This window comes from Hippichthys cyanospilos, chromosome 19 (genome assembly GCF_059441005.1).
Source record: "Hippichthys cyanospilos isolate Australia breed blue-spotted pipefish chromosome 19, RoL_Hcya_1.0, whole genome shotgun sequence".
Taxonomy (NCBI): Eukaryota; Metazoa; Chordata; class Actinopteri; order Syngnathiformes; family Syngnathidae; genus Hippichthys; species Hippichthys cyanospilos.
This window is the reverse complement of record NC_142387.1, coordinates 15,641,090-15,666,432: the sequence shown is the minus strand read 5'-3', so window position 1 is coordinate 15,666,432 and position 25,343 is coordinate 15,641,090. Positions and strand designations below refer to the sequence as shown.

The window sequence follows — 25,343 nt, the reverse complement described above, 5'->3', positions numbered from 1 at the left end:
AAAACAGTTATGATAGCTATCCAGCTAACTACAAGCAAGGTATGATACCGAGCACGTTAAAGGTAATAGATAGTTAAGATAGTTAGCGCGCTAGCTAAGATAACCGGTGAGCGACTAGATAGATAGATAGATAGATAGATAGATAGATAGATAGATAGATAGATAGATAATGTATTCATCTCGACAGTGGGCGTGTCCTCGGACGCCCCTCCCGGGGTCCGCGCGCGCCCCGCGAGTGACGCTGTCGATTGCGCGCCGCCGCCACCGCGCGCTTCTGTCGTGCGCGCGTCCGCGCAGGTGGAGGCATGTAGCAGTACCTGAAGCTTCCGCGCACGTCGTTGTCGCTTCTTCTTCTTCTTCCTGACGTCGCCCGACCGCGTGGCGGGAGGAGGAAGGAGGAGGAGGCCGAGGAGGGAACAAGCGAGTTGGGAGGACGAGACGGAGACGAGGACGCTTCCTTTCCTATCCTTCCTTCCATCCATCCATCCATCTTGAGTTGAAGCAGCCGCAGCCGCAGCCGCATCCGTCCTTCCGCCGCCATGGCGAGCGACTCCCCCGCGAGGAGTCTGGACGAGATCGACCTGTCTGCTCTGCGGGTAAGCCGAGTGTGCGTGCGCGTGCACGTCGCCAGCACCTGTCCTGTCCTACCGTCTCACCTTTTTTTCCTCCTCGCCATCCTTCCTCAACCTGACCCACCACCACCTATCCTACCGGCGGTGCGCGTGCGCGCGCGGCTTCGTTAGGTGCTGCATATGTCGTGCGCGTGAACGTGTTTTCTTGACAATCGAGGGCGCGCGTGCTCACACCTCGATTAGTGCAGATGTGCGCGCGCGCTTCGTCCAAGCCATCGGCTTGACGCGCGTGCACGTCGATGCCAATGCGCGCGCCAGTCAGCCAGTTCCGCCATTTCGTGATGTTGTGGTCACAGCAGCGGCAGTGACGCGCTCGGCGGGCAAGCGCACGCGCACTCTCGCGCACCACAGCTGAGGAATGTGTGGGCGGGCGGGCAAGCGCGTGCGTGTGCCTGGTGAGAGAATTCACATGCCAACTTGCGCCGTCTTCTTGCAAGGCTCAGACGTGCATGCGCGCGAGCGCGTTCTCGTGTCTCTTCTTTATTATTTTAATTACACAACACAACTGTGAACAACACGAGACACAAAACTGGTACCTGCAGTCAAGTCTGGACATGATGGAGGGTGTGACTGTGTGTGTGTGTGTGTGTGTGTGTGTGGTGTGTGTGTGTGTGTGTGTGTGTGTGTGTGTGTGTCAGAGATGTCAGAAAAGAGCAGATGCATTCGTAGGCCTCAAATGTCTCCATCAGTGAGAAGAAATTGGGTCACACACACGACTGAGATGACACACACACTTGCGCACGCACACTCATTCACTTTGCTAATCTTCCTCACTTCCCTTTGTTGTGAAATGTGCTTATGTTGTGGCCTTTTTGCGCATCATAGCCGCTAATTAGCATTTTCTAGCTATCGGCAATCTTTTGAGGACAAACGGTCTGGACGGGGAAGACGTCTCGAAACAGAGACGCGACATCTGCAAACATCTCACATATGCAAAGCTTGTCCTTTCATCCCTTCTGGAGGGACTCGATCATTTGACCCCCAAAAACCCGCCGCGTAATGCGGCCCAATCGTCTCAATTACCACTACACCTGTTGCGATTCGGATTTATTTTTCTGGACATATTCATATTACACTCGCATTTCAAATCACTTTTGTAGCTTGTTTAAAAATGACTCAAAGTCAAAAGAAAAAAGTCTTAAACCAAGAAATGTCACATAACGGTAGTTTAGCATCGTCTCATGTCTATTTAGCGCATTCTTATCAATCTCATTTATTAGCATTAGCATCGTCTCATCGTCGCTTACAATTTTTAGCTTTAGCTTAGCATTATTTTATGTCTAGTTCGCATCTTTTAGCTTTCTCGTTGTCTTTTCCTCATCCTTTAGGTTTAGCTTTGCGTCATCTCGCTCTTTAGTTTGTCATCGCCTCATGTTTAGTTAGCATCTTTTGTAGTATAATCTAGCTGAAACGCAGCATCTTTTAGGTCTGGTTTAGCGTCATCTCACTCATACTCGGTGTTTGTTAACTTTAGTTTCCCATTGGGTCATGCCAACTTAGCTTGTTGCTAGGTTATCCTGTCTCCTTTTTCCTACTCTGCATCTTTTAGCTTTAGCCTTTAGTCTCACGCCAACATACTCTTTTTAAGCACATTGCTTCCACTTTGCAACTCTTTAGTTTAGCATCGTCTCGCGCCTAAATATTAGCTTTTTGCGTGTGGTTCGGTGTAGCTCCTTCTTGACATTTGCTAGCTTTAGCTTAGCATCGTGTCACGCCGACTTAGAATGTTTTGGGTTATCGTTTTGTCTCTTTACTACTCAGCGTCTTTTAGCTTTAGCGTATCATCATCTTGCACCAATGTATCCTCTTTTAGCTTATACAATAAGTGACATCTCTTTCCAGCATATCCTTTTAGCTTTAGCTTAGTATTTTCTTGCTTTCACTAAGCATCCCTTTGCTTTACTTTAGCATCGCCTCGCTAATATTTGGTATTTTTTTTTAGCTTATTGTGTTGTTTAGCACTTTGCATCTTTTAGCTTTATCTTAAACTCTTTTCACTCTTTTAGTTTTATCCAGGCGCTCGCGTCGATATTTCCCTTTTGCTAACTTGTTCTGCATCTCACCCAGGACCCAGCGGGCATCTTTGAGCTGGTCGAACTGGTTGGCAATGGCACCTACGGCCAAGTATACAAGGTAAGGCCTGTTGTTACAAGGTTAGTCCTCGTAATCCCGGTATCCACTGTGTTTTGTGTACATGTATTTTCGATAACGATCAGATTCAAGGTGGGCGATTAAACTTGTTTAGTGTAAACGCATCCCATCTGAGCTGCACATTCCCAGACATGGTCCAGCGGCCTTGATTTGAATTCTAGATCATTTAGAGGTGAATAAGATTAATTCCAGTTGTCCAATCCAAGGTTGTGAAAATGGGAACCGAGAAGATCATTGAGATCTCCTTCTTCTCCAGAAGGTTTTCGGAAGCTTTAGTTGTCCAATGCAAAGTTGTGAATGTGATGTTTCGGATTTGCCTGAGCAGACTCCTAGCACCAGCGCTAACACACAGACGCTAATAAGTAGATTTTTGGAATTCCTGGAGGTTGACTGCGAAGTCAGGGAGTTTGCGCACGTCCACCGGTGCGCACGTACGCGCCTTACTGGTGAAATATGACGTCATCGTGTGTGATGGGAAATGTGCATTCACGAAGCGTATTTTCTGTACATTCTTGCGTAACATGCGTGACTTGCTTAATACTAATTACTGACTCATCTGACTGCTGAGTATGTTTGTGGTTGGGGGATGCTTCCTGTTTGATTAAATCAGAAGCACACGAAGAACATACTGGTAATAATAACAAAGGTTATAAGTAAATGAACTTATCCTGCCACTAAATAATCGGATAGAAAACTGATTAATCGGAAAAAAAAAAGACTGGACGTTATTTCAAAATGACTGCAGAAAAAGGATTGCAAAATGTTAACGGTAGCTTTCCAACATAAAAGCACTTTTTTATTCGACGCTAAAATAATCTGTCTGCTTTAAAATTCTCAATTAATCTTTGCACAGGTCTGCATTTCCTTAAAAACAGCTTCATTGATAAACATGTTCTAAAGTTGGCTCACAGTTTGCAAAATTCTCGCAGTTTGCAAACTTCGCCGTCCAGTCGGAGTATTCCAGTAAAAGGTGGGCACACAGCCAACTTTGCGAGTTCGAAAATTTCTAAACAACATTCTGAAACTGAAATCTTGTTTGGATGTGGCTAAATGTCTTGCTTAGCGATGCTAACGGTTAGCATGTCAATGGAATTTCCATGACATATTAGCATTAAGAAATTATTGTTTGGTTTCTTTAAATATAATTATTTATTTTTAATTGTTTGACAATAAGCTTTGAGTAAATGTGACAATAAACAGCTCGAAAGTTCTTTTTTGGGGACTTGTACTCAATTTCTGCTCCTTTTGTGTGTGTATGCATTCATCTTGAAACTCATTCTCGATAATATTAAAGTCTTTTGAACGGTGACGGCGTGCGAGGAATGTAAGGCTTGTCAGAACACAGCACCCAAAGAGTGTTGTTGTCGGTACAGCTGAAGAGGTCCACCGCCTCCTTCCCCGCAGGTGTGTGCGTGAATTTCACACACACACACGCGCGCGCGATTGTGTGGCAGGCATCAGTGTTGCAGGAAGACAGATAAGCAAACAGAGATGCTATCGCTTCCTCTCGCTTCACTTTTATTGCCCGACGGTTGCCGCCGCCGACCCGCCGCCTCCACAGTGTCACACTGTGGATTTGATGTCCAATCGGATGACTGGTGTGGATGAAGATGTCTTCACAACTCCTTGGTGGAGGTCATCAAGTATGGAGACATACTATGTTCTCCATCACGCAAAATTGGTCTTCAAATTATTATTATAGACTACAAATAATGTAATGTTGTTCTTCAATTTATGCCAGTTCACATGAGATTTTAGCTGGGTTCCTGCGTTTCATTTTATTTTCGAATTGAGAGCAAATTAATTGGAACATAGCCAGCGTATTGCTGAATTGTGTTTTGGGAAATGTTTTGTGCCTTCCTATTAAATTTCAAGTCAAACTCAACGCTTTTTTTTAATGCCGTGAAGGGAACGGTTGTTTTTATTTTCAAATTAAGAGCAAATGAATTGGAATGTGTTGCAAGCTTTTGATGAATTGCTTCTAGAGTTCCTGGATAAAGTGCGCCTAAAGGTCCCCCTCTAAGTGGAATTCTAGAGCTTATTAAGTCTGGATTGGATGGAACAACATTTCTTCTTCTTCTTATGATTATTATGATGAAAAAGTTGCTTTGATTCTTCAGGGTCGTCACGTCAAGACTGGCCAGCTGGCGGCAATCAAAGTCATGGACGTCACAGGAGTAAGTAACACATATACAGTGATGTACTGCAATGTATATCAATGTCATGGCACAAATGCTACGTGAAAATCTGCTATAACTAAATCAAAATTTCTTTAACAAACATCTGTTAGCTTAATGCTAACATATATAGAGAAAAAAACAGAGGGAGGCTAACAGAAATTAGCATTGATGTTTCAGAAACTTTTTAACACAGAAAGGCAAAAAATACAAACAAATCATACTCTATACACACACACACACACACACACACACACAAATACACAGTCACAAGTGTGTGTGTTGGTGTTAAGGATGAGGAGGAGGAGATTAAAGCGGAGATCAACATGCTGAAGAAGTACAGCCACCACAGGAACATCGCCACCTATTACGGCGCCTTCATCAAGAAGAATCCACCCGGCATGGACGACCAGCTATGGGTGCGTATGGACTCAAGGGTCAAAAGTTTTGGGACACCGAATCACCCAATCAAAATGAGTTTGACTTTAGCTGATGCACATATTCCAAACTTTACATCTGGGATATTTTTAGCTGGTGATGGAGTTCTGCGGCGCCGGCTCAGTAACGGATCTCATCAAGAACACCAAAGGCAATTCTCTAAAGGAGGAGTGGATCGCGTACGTCTGCAGGGAGATCCTCAGGGTGAGTGAAGAACACGTGAAGGGACGATGATGAAAAGTTGACGTCTTGGTGTCCCCCCGCAGGGTCTCACTCACCTCCACCAGCACAAGGTCATCCACCGGGACATCAAAGGTCAAAATGTGCTCCTGACAGAGAATGCCGAAGTGAAGCTAGGTCAGATATACACATTTTTCAAGTGGGCCTTTTTGGGGACAATTTGTGACCACGTTGTGTGTGCGCAGTGGACTTTGGTGTGAGCGCTCAGCTGGATCGCACGGTGGGCCGGAGGAACACCTTCATCGGGACGCCGTACTGGATGGCGCCGGAGGTCATCGCCTGTGACGAGAACCCGGACGCCACCTACGACTTCAAGGTGCACCTGACGTGCTAACTAATATAGGAAATGTTGTCGTTCATTTGCATTGGACCACCGTATATATATATATATATATGTGTGTGTATATATATGTGTGTGTGTGTGTGTGTGTGTGTGTGTGTACACACAATAAATTCATGCACATTAGAAAAATATGATTATGTGGAATAAAAAGCATAGTTTCAAAGTGTGCATTTGTTATTGTTGTTTTGAACTTGAATGTGCTTAGTTAAAAAAAAAAAGATTGTGTGACCTCAGCTAATGCTAAGTGAGCTAACGGCAATTGCATGAATGCTAAGTGAACTATTGCTAATATTGATTCCACATGGTAGCTAGCTAGTAATGTAGCACGTTTTGCTGTGTTGTAAACTACATATATTTTGTCTTAAAAACACAAAAAAGCATCCGTACTTCAGTTAGCATAATATTGCGTGGTTTGGTTTTCTCACTCTAATCAAAAACTAATTTTCACTGCGCTAACTGTAAATTTGATCCTCATTGTAGCCAAACGCAAGATGACCTCGAAAGTTCTTTTATTTCAGTGCGTTTTTTTTTTTTTTTTTGTGGTGGCGGCGACGTGTTATTTGTTCCGTTTCCCGATATCAGCCTCGAAACGGTCCCGAACAAGTGAAGTGAGAGGAAAAAGTGTCCGAATCTAAGAGGACAGATGGCGCCGTGATATTTTTATGACTTAACAAGTACACATAGCGCAGCTAGCATGTTAGCACATGAGTTGATAATGGGGAAGGTGTTTGCGTATTTTATTTTTTGTGTGTGTTTTCGCAGAGCGATTTGTGGTCGCTGGGTATCACGGCCATCGAGATGGCGGAGGGAGCGCCGCGTAAGTCACAAACTTTTAAACTTCGACGCACCTTGATCGTCTTGATGTTTTTGAATTTTTGCCCTTTTCTTTTTCCTTCCTCGTCCTGTCGTCTTCAGCGCTATGTGACATGCATCCCATGAGAGCACTTTTCCTCATTCCCAGAAATCCTGCACCCAGGCTCAAGTCGAAGAAGTGGTGAGTCATGTGACCCGGACGCACACACACACACACACACACACACACACACACACACAAACACACAAAGGTACTATAGCGTCGTTGATTGGTCCATCAGAATGTGCTTGGAAGGCTTCAGTAAAGTTGTCACGGTTTTGCCGCATGTGACGATGAAGGTCCAAAAAGTTCCAGTCGTTCATCGAGAGTTGCCTGGTGAAGAGCCACAGCCAGCGGCCGAGTACGGAGCAGCTCCTCAAGCATCCCTTTATCCGCGACCTTCCTAATGAGCGGCAAGTGCGCATCCAGCTCAAGGACCACATCGACCGCACCAAGAAGAGGCGCGGAGAGAGGGGTGAGTTTGTTATTCTCCATGACTGCTGCAGATAAAAGTTTAAGAAAACATTGTGTGAGAGTAATCAAAAACCAAAATACAGCTAAAACAGCTAGCTTAATGCTACGCTAAACTTATGATGCAAAATGCCATGAACGTATTCAAACGGCAAAATCACACAAAATCAAACATCTTCTAGCTTAATACTCATAATGCGAAAATTAGCTATCTCAATGCTAATACATAATACAAAACTGAATAAACTTTTTAAACCATGAAAAACATCTGCTTGCTTATGTCAACATATAATGCAAAATGCCATGAAACGTTTTCAAACAGCAAAATGAATATGCTAACCTAATGCTAACATGCCATGCAAAATGCCATAAATGTATTCCAAAACCAAAATGACAACATCTGCTAGCTTAATGCTAATACAAAATGCAAAATTCCATAAAAGTATTCAAAAAAGAAAATGACAAACATCCGCTAGCCAAATGCTAACATACCATGCAAAATGCCATAAATGTATTCAAAAATCAAAATGACAAACATCTGCTAGCTTAATGCTAGTACATAATGCAGAATTCCATAAAAGTATTCATCAACATATATTGGGGAACTTTTGTCCCAGATGAAACGGAATACGAGTACAGCGGCAGTGAAGAAGAAGACGAAGAGCGTGACATAGGCGAACCCAGGTAGGACCGCCACCCACCTTCGTCGCCGCCCCGTCGGTGATAAACCCCGCCTTCTCTGTCCTTGCCTCCAGTTCCATCATCAATATTCCAGGGGAGTCCACTCTGAGGCGGGACTTCCTGCGCTTGCAGCTGGCCAATAAGGAACGCTCTGAGCTGATTCGCCGACAGCAGCTGGAGCAGCAGCAGAACGAGGAGCACAAGCGCCAACTGCTGGCCGAGAGGCAGAAGCGCATCGAGGAGCAGAAGGAGCAGAGGCGACGCCTGGAGGAGGTCGTCGCAAATTTGAACATAAACATTTGCCTGTTTGTTGAGGTCACTCACGTTCCCGCTGGTATTTTTTTTTTCCCTCTAACCGCAGCAACAACGTCGCGAGCGCGAGATGCGCAAACAGCAGGAGCGAGAGCAGAGGAGGAGGTACGAGGAGATGGAGCAGATTCGCCGAGAGGAGGAGAGGAGGCACGCTGAGAGGGAGCAGGTAGGAGATTTGCAAAAGGAGGATCTAAAACTGGCCGGTACCAAAATAATGAAACTCTAATTGATATAGTAAATAGTCACTGGGTTTGGATGTATAGCCTCTTAAAAATGAGTAAATCGATAAATAACTTGATTAGAAGGTGCCCACTTCCTGTCTTCTCTGACATCTTCCTGCTTTTTAAAGAGCTGCTTCCAGTAGGATGCTAACACAAAGCTTCAGCGTTTCTAACCCTTCTGTCCTCCTCCACCTTCTTCTTCTTCTTCTTCTTCCTGCTTTGGTGATGCGGCTGGCTCTGATTGGCTCTCTTTGTGGCGCCGCCGCCGCCTGCGTTAGGAGTACATCCGTAGACAGCTGGAAGAGGAGCAGAGGCAGCTGGAGATCCTGCAGCAGCAGCTCCTGCAGGAGCAGGCCTTACTGCTGGTAACGGAACTCGGTGGCCACCGTTTCTACGGCGACGGCAAAGTGCATGTACAGGCAGGGGATAGCAATTGAAAATCAGCAATTCCAAACAGTAAACAATGCGTCGCCCTGGCAACAGCGTTTTGCTTTGCTTCACTTTTTGAGCCTACAATTTCTTTTCCTAACTGTTTCTACTATACGGAATTATATTATATTATATGTTATATTATATTATATTATGTTATATTATATTATATTATATTATATTATATTATATTATATTATATTTTTGTGCTCAGGAGTACAAACGCAAGCAGATCGAGGAGCAGCGTCAGGCGGAGCGTCTGCAGAGGCAGCTGCAGCAGGAGCGGGCCTACTTGGTGTCTCTGCAACAGCAGCAGCAGCAGGACCCTCAGCAGCGCCCCCTGCAGGATAAGAAGCAGCTCTACCATTACAAGGACCAGGCGCCGGGGGCCGTCAACGACAAACCCGCCTGGGCCAAGGAGGTAGGAGCTCATGTCTCGGTCCTAAACATTTTGGAGTTAAAGAAGAATACGAGACTGAAAGTTGGGAAGGTTTAAATAGTTTGTATTGCACATAGCGTCCTTCGACTGCTAACTTTTATCAGATGTGTTCATTTTGGGATGAAAACTTGACTTGGTTGCCTTCCAGAGCTCCTCCTACACACACTTCACTCTTTCCATTCTCTTGATGGTCACAGTTTTCATTTCTCTCATTTTGACCTTTTCCCTTTGTTTTACTAAACAGAATCAACTTTAAAGCTTTAACAGGTGTGGAAGCAGGATGCGATTCGACCGAAGCCTGTTTGAGATCACGTCCACGTGTCGCTCGTATGTTTTCCTGTCCACGTGTGACGGTCAAAAAAAATAAGAAGCAGTCAACAACTTAACGAAAAAAAAGGACTTCAAGTCGCTGCCAGCTGAATTACTTGTTGTTGTACACTAACTCATAGCTAACGCTTGAACACACGGTGCAGTAACACATAAAGACAGGCATTTTAACAGTACTTAGTCTTATATTGCATATTGCTTATATGCAAAAAAAACAAAGACATTTATGCCGTACTGACGAGAAAAGAGAAGTTGTTACATCTTTAATATTATACAGCTTACATTGCCCCCTTGTGGCCAAGACGGGCACAGCAGAAAGATAAATATTCAAGAACATATATGTCAATGTGTGGACGTGGTCTCATATTCTCCAGAAACCCAGCCTGTTTTTTTGTCCACTGTAGTGGACATCTACACGCAATGATTTGTGGGTGGGGATGCATTTCAATTTGCTGTCTTCCTGAGACAAAATGGACACAGCATTGGACACAAATGAATAGGCTGGATCTTGCTGGAGTGAGTGTATGTATATGTGTGTATACATAATTATGCGGAGGACTGTTTTCTTTTTTTGTTGTAACAAAAGTCCGAATATGTGTTTGATGGTGGTCCTGTAAACGCTGGCGTGGCCCTCCGCAGGTGATGCGGCGAGCTCAGAGCAACTCCCCCCGCATCCCCCCCAAGAAGTACCACTCCTTTAGGCACGTGCGAGACCCCAACCTGGACCCCCTTCTCTTACTTCCCGGTTACAAGCCTCGCCGTCGCCGCCCCCCTTCCTACCCCGCCCACGTCAGCCCCTCCAGGGATCACGTCCACCTACCGCGCATCCGGATCACCTGCGCCCCCGAGCCAGACTCCCGAGGCCGGAGTCCCAACCGTCGGGTCAGTTGGAGGACCGGGAAGCGTTACTAACCATTTAAAAAAAAAAAAAAGCTTGCTAACGCTTCTTCGTCTAAGCAGGTGGCTCCACTCCCTTCCATGGGCGATGCTTTCACTCACACCTAAACCTTTTTCATGTGTTTTTCTGCTTTAATGACTCTCTTAATGTTTGTCATCATCTCCAATTAACAGTCTTCTTTTCTGCAGCTTCTTCTAAACCAGTGTTTCTCAACCACCGTTTCAAAATAATGAAAGTGAAAATTGCATCTTATAGTGCGGAAAATGTATTATTTTTTTTTTATAGACATGTATTCTTTATCCTCCGCAGAGATCAGTTGATTACTATGCAGCGCACAGGAGCTGAACAGCTCCTTGTATGTTTGCATTTCTTGTTATACTGCCCCCAGGTGTCCATGTCAGGCACATCAGAAGAAGCAGCACAATCCCATTAAATGTGGCAAAAAAAACATCTTTATAGGGTACAGAATTTCAATTCCATTCATTTGAGTGGGGACAGATGATTGGTGATGCAATTGGATTCTTAATTCAACCAAATCTCTTATCTTTTTAGTGGCTTTTTTTTTCGCCGTGTGCCATGTGATGACAAATTTGTGGAATGGCTCAGTCAAGGTTGGGAAACACACAAAATTTTTACCTTTGCTTCATGTTGATCTTTAAAATGCCTACGAGATGATCTAACTAACTAACACTTGATTTCCCGCTGGCTCATTTTTCCTATAACATTATTTTTTTTTTCTTTTGTTTTGCTTGAGCAGTGCAGCTGTGTATGCGTTCCAAAAGAAGAGCCATTTTTTCCTTTGATATTGCTGCACTCTTTTTAAGGCCACAGCTTCAGGTTCGCCCCTGACGGGCACCGGTAGACACATGTAGGGCAACTGTTGCTATAATCGGACTGACTCCCTGTGGATCACACACACACACACACACTCCACTCTCACATCACATAATTTTCATCAGCAGGTGACTTGATCACTTTTTCAATACATATTTTCGTACACAGTAGGGTTATTATAGTTTGGGATTTTCCATATGAAACGCTTTTAAAAGTATTAATTGTACATTCAAATCCTATTAAAAATAAACATATGATTAAGTTCATGTTAGAAAACTATTTAATCCCAAATTATTTACTATAATATGTTCTGTTTGCCCCACTTGTTTAATATGGTGCTTTTAAAATATGAATGAAGCAGCAAAATGTTTTCTGAGTTTGTTCATGTGACATTCACAGAGTCCATTGATGTCATTTTCAGTCGACAAGTAACAAAATGGCCGCCTTCGGAGACGGATAAACATGGGTGAAACGTTCTGCTTAACTCATATTCCACCAACAGAATATTAATCGGAATATTGCTTTGGACTAGTGGGGCTTATGAGCGAGCGCATTTTCGTTGAAATAAAATTCTGGGGTTGACTTCCCCTTGAAATTTTTGTAAAGTATCCCTTTAAGGTTACAAGTGTGGCTTAATATATCGATTATTTTGTCAATTAAACATTAAAACAAATATGTTTTAATTTAAGAAATAGGTTAAAAAAAACAAGTTTTTTGTTTGCCGTTTAGGTCCGTACAGTCAGAAAGTGCAACAATATTGTTTGTTTTCCAAAGTAAAAGCTGATTGGTTTTGGTTCAACACAATGACCAAAGTAAAGAAATCTGATCCTAATTTTAGGTAGCTAAACAATTGAGAAGAAAAGTCTTGGCATGGGTGTGACAGAGTTATGATGTGTGCGTCAGGTGGACGATCGTTTCGCGGTCAACCGACAGACTTCTCCTGCGTTGCAGCACAAAGTCTCCAACCGGATCTCGGACCCGTCTCTGCCCCCGCGCTCCGAGTCCTTCAGCAGCGGCGGCATCCAGCAGGCCCGGACCCCGCCCATGCATCGCTCGGTGGAACCGCAGGTGCGTGGGACACGGCAGCTGCCGTCAATCAAATCGTAGACCCGCCTCGTTTTTTTGTGTTTTTTTTTCGCGGCGGAAAGTCCCGACAAATAAACCGGCGTTTATTTGTGCGCCCGAGTGTGAGTGAAGTTGAATGCTGGGCGCGATGCATGACGTTCTCTCCTTTTCCTCCTTGCATCACTTCCTTCTCCTCTTCCTCGTCCCTTTCCCCTTCCTCGTCCTCCCGGACTCGGCGCAGATGGCCCATCTGGTGCAGGTGAAGAGTCCGGGCCTGTCGGGCTCTCAGTCCCTGTACGACCCCCACGGGGTGTCGTCCTCGTCCTCCGCCCTGTCGCCCTCCCCCTCGCGCCCTCCCATGCCCCGGCAGAACTCGGACCCCACCTCCGACACCCCTCCTCCCCTGCCTCTCGCACGTCTGGCGCCCCCTCTCGACAAGCTGGATCGCAGCTCCTGGCTGCGGCAGGACGACGACGTGCCCCCCAAGGTGTCTGCATGCCGCCTCGTCTGCGCCTCCGCTGCATGTCGCGTGCGGCGAACCCCTCGTTTACCGCGACGTTCCCGCGGTATTTTACATAAGCGACGGCACGCTCCTGATAATATGTCACCGGCTGGGTGAAGTTTCATCTTTCAACGCGTTCCCTTTGGTGTGAAATTCCCTCGATCTAAAACTCATAACAACGGGTGAAATCCCACGACGGGGTTACACATAAACGTTCAGTCAAAACTAACAACATTCTGCTTGCTTCATACTTACATACAATCGCAAACGGCATACGCCGGCTAACAAAGATTAGCATGGATGATTTGATTATTCTAATCCTACAAACAACTGCTAATATAGCACAGAATACATTTCTGCAGTATATTTTACTATTAAAAATAATACTATTTGGTCTAAACACAAACTTTTTACAAATTTACACTTAGAAATGGGTGAACCCCAGTAAATTTTACTCAGTTTAGACTGGGACCAAATAAAGTCTTTTTACAGTAAAATGCAAAGGTGGGCACTTTGTCAGCACTGAGGGACTATCCATCAGTTTGCTTTACTTGTAGTGTGTGTGACCTTTGAAATTTTGACAAATGTTCATGAAACCGTCTTCTATAGTTGTAGGGCCGGCAGATATCAATTTCACGTAAAGCATGATTATGCCATCCAGAGGAATTGATTGTTAATTGCACTCCTTTCCTCTGCATTTGTCAAATGTGGGATATTAAACATTACGGTATTTCTAGCCTAGGGTTATAACCCTTAGCCCGTTTTATTTTCGTATTGCACTTATATTACTGCATTGTGTTTCAATTGCAGTGCAACTGTAGAACCGCAGACTTGGTGTTAACTTTAAGTGTAAGTACTAAAACAGAAAAAAGAATGTGTGAGTGCAGACAGGAGTAGTTCAGCGCCTGACGAATGACGGACCAGACAAAAAGGTCAAATTTCGCCCTCTAGTGGTGGCGGAAGGTTGGGCAACTTGCTATTCAACAATAGCTAGTATGTGTTTGCATGATTTTGTGAGAAATTCATTGTGTGGAGACATCAAGGATTAACAGACATATAGTGGGGTTCGCCGTATTTGCGCAAGCTCCGTACGCGTGTGTTTGTGTGTGTATGTGTGTTTGTCTGTGTAATTACGTGTGTTTCAGCACAAGCACCAGTCCGCATTCCTCATCTAATATTTTTTGCAGTGTGTGTTGTTTGTTTATGCTCACACTGCAGTGAGCCCCAGTGGTTAAGGACCAAGATCAGCAAGTTGTTGGTCATTACTCAGGATAGGCATGTACGAATAGCAAGTATTGGTTTCGGGCCTTGGTTCATGGTATCGGTACTTCTGCTCTCTCTACTGAAGTAAAAACGACAAATTAGAAGAGTAAAAATTGCCCTTAATTTCTTTAAATTTTAAGAAAAAAAGATTGAAACATAAACATGTAATTCTCTAAGTATTGGTATCAACAATTAAAAAGGAAAAGTGTAAGATTTTTCTTTTGGTAGAAGAACTGGGATACCATAACACTTAAATATCATTTGAAATGATTGAATTTGAGGCGCTCGTGTGACCTTTCCAACATGTGTTCCTCAGGTTCCTCAGAGGACCACATCCATCTCCCCGGCGCTAGTCAGAAAGAACTCTCCAGGAAATGGACCGGGACTCGGACCGCGGGCTGGAGCTCACCTCATACGGGCCAGGTACACACACGACACGAGTGCAAAATGCTTTTTTCGCGATTGTTCATTTGGTGAATGAGCTACTGCGTTGCCATAGCAACCCTGACCTGCGGAGGACAGACATTTCCATGGATACGCCCCTGAAGAGGACAAGCAGCGGAAGCTCCTCCAGTTCCAGCACCCCCAGTTCGCAAGGGGGGTCCAACGAGCGAGGTGCTGAAACACAAAATACTCCCGCAAATATTTTAACTCATTCGGTGCCAAAGTGGATCTTTGACGTCTATATCCGTCATATTATTCGTGAGTTAATAATATGTCGATTGTTTTGTACAGCAAATGCAGCCATGAAGCCTGAAGGTTCCGCGGCACCATCCGATGAAGCAAAAGAAGACAGCAGAGAGGTGTCCAGACCCAGTCGGCCTGCTGTGAGTACATGTGCGGACTCAATTGCACACTGAGCACACATAGCACATTTCTCATGCTCAGTGACTCTTCTTCTTTCTCCTCCATCCACCCTTCCATCCATCAGAGCTATAAGAAAGCTCTTGACGAGGTCAGTGCTACGAGAGATTCTCCCCCTCTCCCTCGCGAGCACGTTAGCATGCTAGCCTCGTGCGGGTAGCGGCGGATGAGTGCTTAAGAATGCTGAGGAAATGTCACATTTGGGTTTTTATTTACTTTTTTTTTTGGAGGCCCAAATGAGAGGATGAATTGATTCCTTGGTGTGTCACACGTGAACCTTGCAAGACATTCCTGTCACGGCCATAGACGTATAGACATAGACGCCATCTTGGATGCTCAGGTGTATGTTGACACTCAGGCAGATTTGCCCCATCCAATATGGCGGACATGTTGTTAGGTCACAGCAAAGGACCATGTGTATGTCTATGGTCACTGGCCCTCCCTGTTTGATAGTTGATTTTTCGGGGGTGTTTGGGGGACACACACGCACACCACCCCCACAAGCATGCAGCACGTCCACACAATGTCCTGCCCACAGGTGTCCACCCTACCACTTTACCTTTTCCTTTTTAACAACAAACACTTTTCTCTTACAGTAAACTCAGGGCAGTTAATAGCGAAAATCAAGCCCACCACATCAACATAGTTCCTTGGCACCACTCGACCTGTCACTGGAATGAGGGACGACAACGTGAATATGCTCCTTTCACAGAATGAATCTCCTTGCTTTTATGTCCCTGCCAGGACCTGACGGCGTTGGCCAAAGAGTTGCGAGAGTTGCGCCAGGGAGAAGAAACCAGCCGGCCGCCCGTCAAGGTCACCGACTACTCTTCATCCAGCGAGGAGTCGCACAGCAGCGAGGATGAGGAAGGCGATGGAGAGGGAGGAGCCAACGACGGGACGGTCGCCGTTAGCGATATACCGCGCATCATGTGAGCATTTTACACCGTTTTGTGCAATAGAAAGCTTGCTGAATAGATAGCATTTTTTGGAGATAACCCCAAGATAGAAATCGAGCTTGAGAGAAAGACAGCTGGATAGAAAATAGCATAGAATGTTTGCTAGCAATATGGATAAAAAACTAGCTAAAATGCCATAGACAGGCTAACAGCAATTAGCATAGGCTATTTGCTCATTTGTGACATGCTGCTTTGATTGGTTTTTGCATAAAATGACAACAGTAAAAAAAATGTCCTTCCGGAGCATGAGGACGTAGCAAAGAAGGAATTGATCCCCGAAATGTCTTACAGGCCTGCCGCCAGTCAAGGAGCCAACGAGTCTCCAGGCATGATGGGAGGACACAACGACTCGCACGGCGACGCCTACGGAAACAACTCTCGGGAAGGCACCTTGATGATGCGCGAGGTGAGCGCTGATTCACATGTTGCTTCACCTAGTCAAAAAAAAAAAGATTGATGGTGTTCAGCAGTCACATGACCAAATCGCATCTGCACCCAGAAGCCGCTCCCTTCTGGAAAGCACCCAAACCAAAGCAGCCTTTAGCCTGCGTTCCCCATCCCCTCATCAGCCGATCACAGCCGCCCTGTCTTTTTCCAGAAGCGCGGCGGGCGGCGGCGGAGCTCCACCGCTAGCAACGGCGTCTTCGGCATCGCTAATTTGTTTGCCGATGCCTCAAATCTCCCCGATTTGGTGCAGCAAAGCGCCTCCCCCCTCGTTGCCCCCGGCAACGCTCCCGGGGCACAAGTAGGTTGAATGAATCCAACCGAAGCAAACGTCACCCAGTCTCCCTGTCATCCCTTCCCGTGACTACCCCCCAGTCTTCCATGTTTATTGTATTTGGAAGTCTTCCCGCTGGCATCTGCCATTTTGGCTGTTTCGGGAATCAATCCCTTGCCACTATGTGCTACCACTATGTACTACTCTCGTTTTAGAGTCCATTATGCAGTATAAACATCCCTGCGTTAAGACTTGGGAGAATTCAATGAATTGTTTATGCGCTTGTGGGAAAAAAAAAATTCTAGTCTGTAAATGACCTTGGTATTATTTTTTGTTTTTGCAGATGCAGTACATATGTTTTCACAATATTACCATAATATTGCTGGTGCTTTATTTTTGAAGGCGCTAAGAAAGGAAAGTGTCGTAATTTGTCAGCGACTGACGCAAATAACTGACTTACATTTAGTAGTAGCGCCAATTCCAGCTGACGGCACGTACAACAATCAAAATTTAGGCAAAAAGTTCAGCGTGTTATTTAGCAAACAACTGTCAAGCACCTGGTTGAGAGTGCAACGAGGTGCGTATTATGTCGAATTAATCGTTATATTTTATTTTTTCTTTGTGACTTACAACTTAGTAAAACAACATTTGCATTTCCCGTTTTAATCCACTAGAGTGTGCTAAAGTACTTCAAGTATACAATGTTGCAAGGTTCAATAATGTTAGTAAATGAATCGGCATTTTTTGCTGTTGTATATTAATTGCATTTTCTGTTCTTTTGTATTTTTACGGTGTGTTCAAACAACGAAGGAAAATATAAACAAAACAGTGAACCATCATTTTCAGCACCAGAGTCAACTATACATTTGATTAATCGTTTCAGTTCTAGAGTCAATTATATAATCTACCAATTAAAAATCGATATTAAGATGGGAGCAAATATAGGTGAAAGATTCCCAACACAGCCCTGATTCCTCTCCTGGCCTCCGACCCACAAAGTTCCTCCCAGACGTTCTCCGGCTGTGCTGTTGCCATAGCAACCCATCAGAGTTTTTAATTGAAGCCTTTTGCCTGGAGACTCTTTTTCCTGTGGCTAAGATGTGTTTTTGTGTCTGCGCAGTACGGGATGGGAGGAGGAGGAGGAAGCGGCGGAGGTTCCAAGGCCTCCTTCACACCATTTGTAGATCCCAGGGTGTATGGGACGTCCCCAACTGATGACGAGGACAACATCTCCGCTTCAGGTGCGTTAGATCAAGACCCCCAAATTATATGAACAAACACAAAAGCCAACGCTCTTTTTGTAACGCAGCGCTGTTTGCCGATGAGCTGCTGAAGCAGGAACAGGCGCGGCTTAACGAGGCCCGAAAGATCTCGGTTGTCAACGTCAATCCCACCAACATCCGACCGCACAGCGACACGCCCGAGATCCGCAAGTACAAGAAGCGCTTCAACTCTGAGATCCTCTGCGCCGCGCTCTGGGGTGAGGAGAACGGCGTTCTCTTACTCTTACTTACTCTTATTGACATGCTAATGTTAGCTTCACTAATAATGTTTTTAGAAATATCAAAACAGTGGAACAGTGGAATTTAAAATATTATAGTATCTATTAATAGTAATTAATTGATACATTTAAAAACACCATTAATGTAAGTATTGAGTCAATTTTATAAGCAATAGCTGTTTCACCACCAAAGGTGGCGCAACACATGCAGACAGATTATATGGCAATCTTTACCTACATTTCGTCAATTACAGCATTTTACTGTGTCACTTTTACATCTAAAAATAGAAAACTTTTATGGTTGAAATTGCCATCTGTTCTCAAAAAGCTGACCTTGAATGTGTGTGTGTGTGTGTGTGTGTGTGTGTGTGTGTAGGTGTGAACCTGCTGGTGGGAACCGAGAATGGCCTCATGCTGCTGGATCGTAGCGGGCAGGGCAAAGTGTACAACCTCATTAACCGTAGACGTTTTCAGCAGATGGACGTCCTGGAAGGTCTCAACGTCCTGGTCACCATCTCAGGTTCATTTGAACACGCTCGTCCATTTTGTTCCGTAAACGGGAAATCTGGCGGGGGTTCGTGGAAAATAATCATGCACATGTCCGCAGGAAAAAAGAACAAGCTTCGTGTTTACTACCTGTCGTGGTTGAGGAACAGGATACTCCACAACGACCCCGAGGTGGAGAAAAAGCAGGGCTGGATCACCGTTGGGGATCTGGAGGGCTGCGTGCACTACAAAGTCGGTACGAAAGGCTCGTTCACGCCGTCGCCACATAAGACTCGCACCCTCTTGAAATCATTTTTGACCTCTCAACTCTCACCGCAGTCAAGTATGAGAGGATCAAGTTCTTGGTGATCGCCTTGAAGAACGCCGTGGAGATCTATGCCTGGGCTCCGAAACCTTACCACAAATTCATGGCCTTCAAGGTGCGTCCGATCATAAAAAGATGAATTTAGTTTGTTTCTTTTTGGAATTGTGGGGAATACCAGCTTGATGTCTTTCCCCCCCAAGAGATGTTACACAATAATCTCCTTCTGCTTGACCAGATGCGAAGCAATACTTTAAAAAAGTGTCTTATAATAATTTTAAAGTTTTTTTTTTATGTAACTCAAACATACGGGAGGCACAAAAGTATCAAAAATGGAGGAAATAGATTTGTTTGCTTCTGTGTGGCCTAGTCTTTCACCGAGCTGCAGCACCGCCCCCTGCTGGTGGACCTGACTGTGGAAGAGGGGCAGAGGTTAAAGGTCATCTACGGCTCCAATGCGGGCTTCCACGTCGTGGATGTGGACTCTGGCAACCCCTACGACATCTACATACCTTCGCATGTAAGTCAGAAAGAAAAACCTGAACCTTGAGCGTCATATATTCATGGATCGATTGATTTTCAGATTCAAGGTCAGGTGACGCCGCACGCCATCGTGGTCCTGCCCAAGACCGACGGCATGGAGATGCTTCTGTGCTACGAGGACGAGGGCGTCTACGTCAACACTTACGGCCGCATCACCAAAGACGTGGTGCTTCAGTGGGGAGAGATGCCCACCTCTGTTGGTACGTGCCAAATTCGCTAATCGTTGCTAACATGTTGGCTAGCACTAGCGAGTCGAGGCACTGACGTTTTTGACGCTAAAATGTCGCGCGTGTGTGCGTGTCAGCCTACATCCACTCCAACCAGATCATGGGCTGGGGCGAGAAGGCCATCGAGATTCGCTCGGTGGAAACGGGACACCTGGACGGGGTCTTCATGCACAAGCGAGCGCAGCGCTTGAAGTTCTTGTCCGAGAGGAATGACAAGGTGAAGTACAATTTGAGGTCTCTCGGCGATTAACGTAAACAATTATCAATTCATTTGCTCGTCGATCAGTGCAGTAAAAATAGTATCTTGCTGCCCTCGAGAACTACGTTGAAGTGATTTGAGGAATTTCATTTAGACAGTTTACGAAGCTCCCTTGGAGAAAAATGTGGAATCGAGTCGAAGAGTTTCTTTTTGGCTAAAGTAGTGCTTTGCCGCCATTTGATTGGCTGTAAAGCCCTATTTTATTTTATGCGCCTTGGCCACCAGGGGGCGGGATGTAGCATGTTCAGAAGGCTCTGTTCAGGAAGCAGCAACTTGAGTCGTTCTTCACGGAGGATCAAGAATACATGCCTGTAAAAAATGAATACATTTTCGATGCGTTACGATGGTTCTCTTATGCCGCGCAGGTGTTCTTCGCGTCGGTGCGCTCGGGAGGCAGCAGCCAAGTGTTCTTCATGACCCTCAACAGAAGCTCAATGATGAACTGGTAACCCCGCCTCCACCCTGCCGCCGTGTCCCGGGGGGGTGTTCGGAACGGACCCTTCGGGGTCCGGCAGAGCTCCGCCATGCCTTTGCGGCGCCGGCCGACGTGACGCCGAGTAGCCTCGGATCCCCCCCGACCCCTCCCCCCCGCCCCAACCCCCGTGTGGCCGAGCGGGCGACCGCGGACGCTTTGTAGCACATCACCTCCTCTTTGCGGGACCGCCCGCCGGATCGGATCCCATTCGCCCTCGTCTTTTATCGCCGCCGCTCATGTTGCGCCCGGAACCAAGTCAAACGTTTCGCCTCTCGAATGGACGCCTAGCCCACCTGTTTTTTTTTTGTTTTTTTTAATATATCTTTGTTCATAATGGCTCATAAGTGTGAACAATGTGGAACTTCAATTCAGATTGAAACAGAAATAACGCTAAATGGGATTTTAAGGTTATATAGTAAACATTTTAATATTTTTTTTTAAGACTTTTCATCCAGGGGTGTCCAAACTTTTTACTTTGAGGGACACCTTCAAAATAATTCAGAGCCACAATTGTTTTTTTTTTTCCTTTTTAAACGTATTGAACACAGCAAAAATCAAAGCATATAAACTACTAGTAATTTTTCGATCAAAAGTGATTACTTAAGTACGTTCCAGATAACTACCAAAGTAATCAATTGCTTTAATACTTTATTCATGAATCATCAATTTTGTACATTAATTTCTTCTATTACTATTTTTACGGGCCGTAAAAATGTGGATTGCGGGCCGCAAATGGCCCCCGGGCCCTAGTTTGGACACCTCTTGTTTTATTCATGATTAGGGCACAATCTCTATGGATTTTTGTTGGCCAATGAACATTTTGATATTTATCAGGAAAAAATGTCAGATAATCCTTTAACTGGACGATCTTTTAAAAAAAATGATGTAATGAACACAATCATTTATTTATTCGCCCCAGATCATTTTTTTTTAAGCTTCAAATTGTTTCCTCTCTTTTTCCTTTGTTCATTCATTCATTGCAATCGATGCGAAAGATGGATGCCTTCTGCTGCCGACTTGAATCGCTTGTAGCCAATGAGCAAGTGGTAATCACATGACCACCTTTCTGCCAATAGGTTTCCGTTTAATCCGACTCCTTTTATTAAAGTCAAAAAGTATAGAATGAAATTACCATCTAGCACTTGAAAACCTTTTTTTTTAACAAAAAAAAAAAATACAGACATCTGTAACCGCTAAATAACTCATTCAATCCCAAAGACGTAGTTTTATGTTTTCGTTTTGTTTTGTTTTTGCAAGCCCAGACGTTCAATGCTGGGTACTTATTTAGATTTTTTTTTTTTCCCGCAAGTGTTAGGCTAACATAGCAACGCTAATGTCTTATACCTAACGTAATCATTCGTTAATCGTTGCATTTTTCGTACTTAGCTAAAGTAATCGATTCCTCTAGTGACCTAACTTACCCAAGGTAATCGATTACTTTTGTACTGTATTATCAAAATACCTTGCCTCCAGTTCTTAATTACCAAAAGTATTAGTAAAGTAGTAATTTAACTAAAAAAAAAATATATTAAAGAAATTACCAGGGATTAAATGTCAGGACCAGGGGTGTCCATATTTACTATTATTTTTTAATACTGTCCAAAATAGTACAAGCACAACACCACTATTAATCATAAAACATTACTATTAATCATAACACATTTCAAACTTTTCATTTGTTGAAAAATACCTGCTCATTTTTATTCCTCACAAGATCATCTCGCGGGCCGTGTGAAACTCGTTTGCGGGCCAGATCTGGCCCGTGCGCCGTATGTTTGACACCGTATGGTTTGTCTTCGTTTTTTTAAACGTTTTTTTTTTTTTTAAGCCAACTTTCTTTAGAATTGAATCAGTTCAGCTCTGCAGACGGCACCATAACCACAGCAAGCTTTTCTATTTTTTTGTCATTTATATTTAAAAACAAACAAAAAAAAAGAGGGGAAGAGACGCTGCTAAAAGAGTTGCCCCTACTTGTGTAAATAGTCCCAGTGTTTAGGATGCAGCCTAGCCCGCTATATGGCACATGAAAATTTTGCACAACATTGTTCATCTCACTGCTGTGTTGGGGAATCTTTCCCGAGCCATTCTTGCTCCATTTTTTTATTTATTTTATTCAATTTGTTGCTTTAATGGCTTAAATGACTGCAACAGAGATGCTATTTAGCATTAAGCTAGCAGACTGAACGTCTTGGTCGCTTCAAAGAATATCAGTGGCCATTTTGGGGAGTTAAATGTTCACAGCCAAGAATTTATACTCGCCGTTTGTGGCGCAAAAAGTGCAGTGAATGCCGGGTGGGGGGGAGCTACCCCCCCCCCCCCCCCCCCTTCTTTTATACGCCCCTGCCTGGCGAGATGCTGAAATAATTGATGGAGCTCTGCTGAAATGAAGAATCGAAGATTTTCTCTCTGCTGCGTCTTAAATATACGGTGCACGCAAACGCGGGCCGTGTGTGTAGTAGTGCCGCCGCGTCGGCGTCCTTGAACGCACCACTGCTCCGACGTCACTCACTCAGGAAACTCCACATGTATTCTTGGCTACTGAGCAAAAACGGATGGAAAACCAGTCGAGCTTTTATTTCAAATTCTTGATGTCCGTTTGCTAGTACGATCGTAGTCCTCACTAGTAATACAAATAAAAAAAATCTACTGTTGTGTCATTATGGCAACATGCACTTTACTCTGTCAGTGCGAGCTATTTGCACACTCTTACTTTTTCATTATTATTATTATGACCCTAAGAAGTACCTGGAATTGAATATCTTGACTCTAAAAATACGTTTTTGGCGTTAAATGAGTGAAACCAAACTCTTAACATCACTTGCTAACACGTTCACTGCCAAAGACATAAAATCATGTTTTTTTTTAAGAATTAAGACATTCAATTTCAGGTACTATTCTTTTGTTTTTCCTTTTTTTTTTCTCAAATGTTTAGAAAATTGGGCGTCTAAAATGGCTTGCACAAAATTAAGTCAGAGTAATCAATTAGTAATTAAGTACTATAGTAGCCAAGTACTTTAGTAATAAAATACTTTATATAATTAAGCACTAATCAATCAAATACTAAATAATCAATTATTTGGCACTTAATTACCTAAAATAATTGGTTACTTATTACATAATTACTTATTAATTAAGTTCTTATCTAATTAAGTAAATGCTACTTAAATTTCTAAATTAGCTGCTATTTGAGTGCTCAAATACTTGAGATAATTTGGTACTAAGTGTACTGAAGTAATTGATTAATTTAGTACATAATTACTTAAATAATCAATTAGTACTTAAGTATAATAATACTATTTATAATACATATAATATATCTTATAATAATTCTACTTAATAATTGATTACCAGAGTACTTAAATACCTCAAGTAATCAATTACTTTGGCACTTTACGACCTAAAGTGATTAATTACCTTAGTACACAATTACTTAAGCCATCAATAACTTAAGCATTTAATTACCCAAAGTAATAAATTACTTTGGCACTAAACTCCTTCGGTTAATAAATTACTTTAGGTAATTAAGTACTAAAATAGCTAATCATCTGAATAATCAAATACTTTATCATAGGTACTAAAGTAATTGATGACTTTAGTACACAATTGCTAGAGTAATCAATTGCTTTAGTACCAAAAAAAACAAAAACTAGTGCTCTAAATTTTCTTACTGGCGATCTTGGACGTCAAGGATGTAAACGCTCAAACGGCTTTCCATGAAAATCGTATCTGTGAACATTGTAACACCGAAATACGTCATGCACAGCTCATGATTTCTTCCTTAATGTTCCACTGAATTTGTGTGTTTTTTTTTTTTTTTGTTTTTTTTTTTGCTCCAACTCTACAAAAAAATGGAGCGCACGCCACTAACCGGATCTTATCATTTCCAGCATTTTTTGTGCAGTTTGCCTAAATGAGGCTCATCTTTGACTTAATATTCTCATTTTCTTATCCAACATATGGCGGAAGCAAGCTAACATGGGCTAGCTCCAGCCTTTTTTTCATTACGTGGACACTCTGTGCTCTATATATATATTTACACTGTATATCTTACTCTTAAGCTCTTGAGAAAGACGAGACAAAAAAAAATGTTGATCAAGGCGTAGGCGTCTTTCTACAGATTAGAAAACATAGCTATAACCACTTTCTAAACAAAAAAAAAGTCAGCACTGTTTTTATTGTGATATTTGTATTTCAATTTTTGTATCAAGACTGTGAACAGCTGTCACTGTGTGTGTGCGCGCGCGTGTGTGAGCACAGATGAGTGACATGCATGTGAGTGTGTTTTCACCTTATCTGGATCACCGGAATCAAACGACGACCTCAACATGCATCTGTGATGTTAGAATTCTACAATAAACGTCCTCTTCTTGTACAGCAACACAAACGCTTGTTTTCTTTTCCTCGCAATCGGAAAAACAATCCATAACTGATCAGTCGAAAAATTAACATTAATCATGTCAGTAACGATTTAAATGTAATGTGATCTTTTCAAATTAAGAGCAAATGAATTGGAACGTGAATCAATTTATGAACTCCAGCCCGTTTTGTTCTGCTATTCACCAGCAAATAATTGTTTAACATCATAACGCTGCATGTATAAGCAAATTTAATGAAATCCTTTTTTAATGTGACTTCAAACAAATGTAATGGTCTCTTCTCAAATTAAGGGCAAATTAATTGGAACATGAAGCAACTTATGAACTACAGCCCATT

At 43.5% G+C, this 25,343-nt stretch overlaps 1 protein-coding gene across 3 annotated transcripts; it reads left to right on the top strand.

Moving 5' to 3' along the window:
- Positions 1-194: 194 nt before the first annotated feature.
- LOC148408117 (TRAF2 and NCK-interacting protein kinase-like) lies at positions 195-25,002 on the top strand. Of its 3 annotated transcripts, XM_088402586.1 has the most exons (34): positions 195-596; positions 2,700-2,765; positions 4,904-4,960; positions 5,254-5,379; positions 5,492-5,602; positions 5,665-5,755; positions 5,824-5,954; positions 6,744-6,798; positions 6,897-6,975; positions 7,134-7,309; positions 7,923-7,989; positions 8,061-8,259; positions 8,348-8,464; positions 8,798-8,884; positions 9,163-9,369; positions 10,354-10,596; positions 12,350-12,514; positions 12,753-12,998; positions 14,593-14,699; positions 14,776-14,891; positions 15,012-15,103; positions 15,208-15,231; positions 15,885-16,072; positions 16,391-16,505; positions 16,698-16,844; positions 17,938-18,058; positions 18,127-18,297; positions 18,695-18,838; positions 18,926-19,060; positions 19,144-19,244; positions 19,497-19,646; positions 19,710-19,869; positions 19,974-20,113; positions 20,521-25,002. In XM_088402586.1, exons 1-34 carry the CDS (start codon positions 540-542, stop codon positions 20,602-20,604), a joined length of 4,275 nt encoding a protein of 1,424 aa, XP_088258712.1. In that variant the 5' UTR covers positions 195-539; the 3' UTR covers positions 20,605-25,002. The 3 variants fall into 3 exon arrangements, with proteins under 3 accessions (XP_088258712.1, XP_088258713.1, XP_088258714.1); XM_088402587.1 differs by lacking the exon at positions 15,208-15,231 and having other exon boundaries at positions 196-596; positions 12,398-12,514; XM_088402588.1 differs by lacking the exon at positions 16,698-16,844 and having other exon boundaries at positions 197-596; positions 12,398-12,514.
- Positions 25,003-25,343: the final 341 nt, after the last annotated feature.

Bases quoted from the DNA above. Each gene is read 5' to 3' on its own strand.
- LOC148408117 (XM_088402586.1), top strand. From the start codon at position 540: ATGGCGAGCGACTCCCCCGCGAGGAGTCTGGACGAGATCGACCTGTCT. The intron at 8,260-8,347 runs GTCGTCGCAAAT...CTCTAACCGCAG, and splicing joins AGAGGCGACGCCTGGAGGAG to CAACAACGTCGCGAGCGCGA. The intron at 12,515-12,752 runs GTGCGTGGGACA...GACTCGGCGCAG, and splicing joins ATCGCTCGGTGGAACCGCAG to ATGGCCCATCTGGTGCAGGT.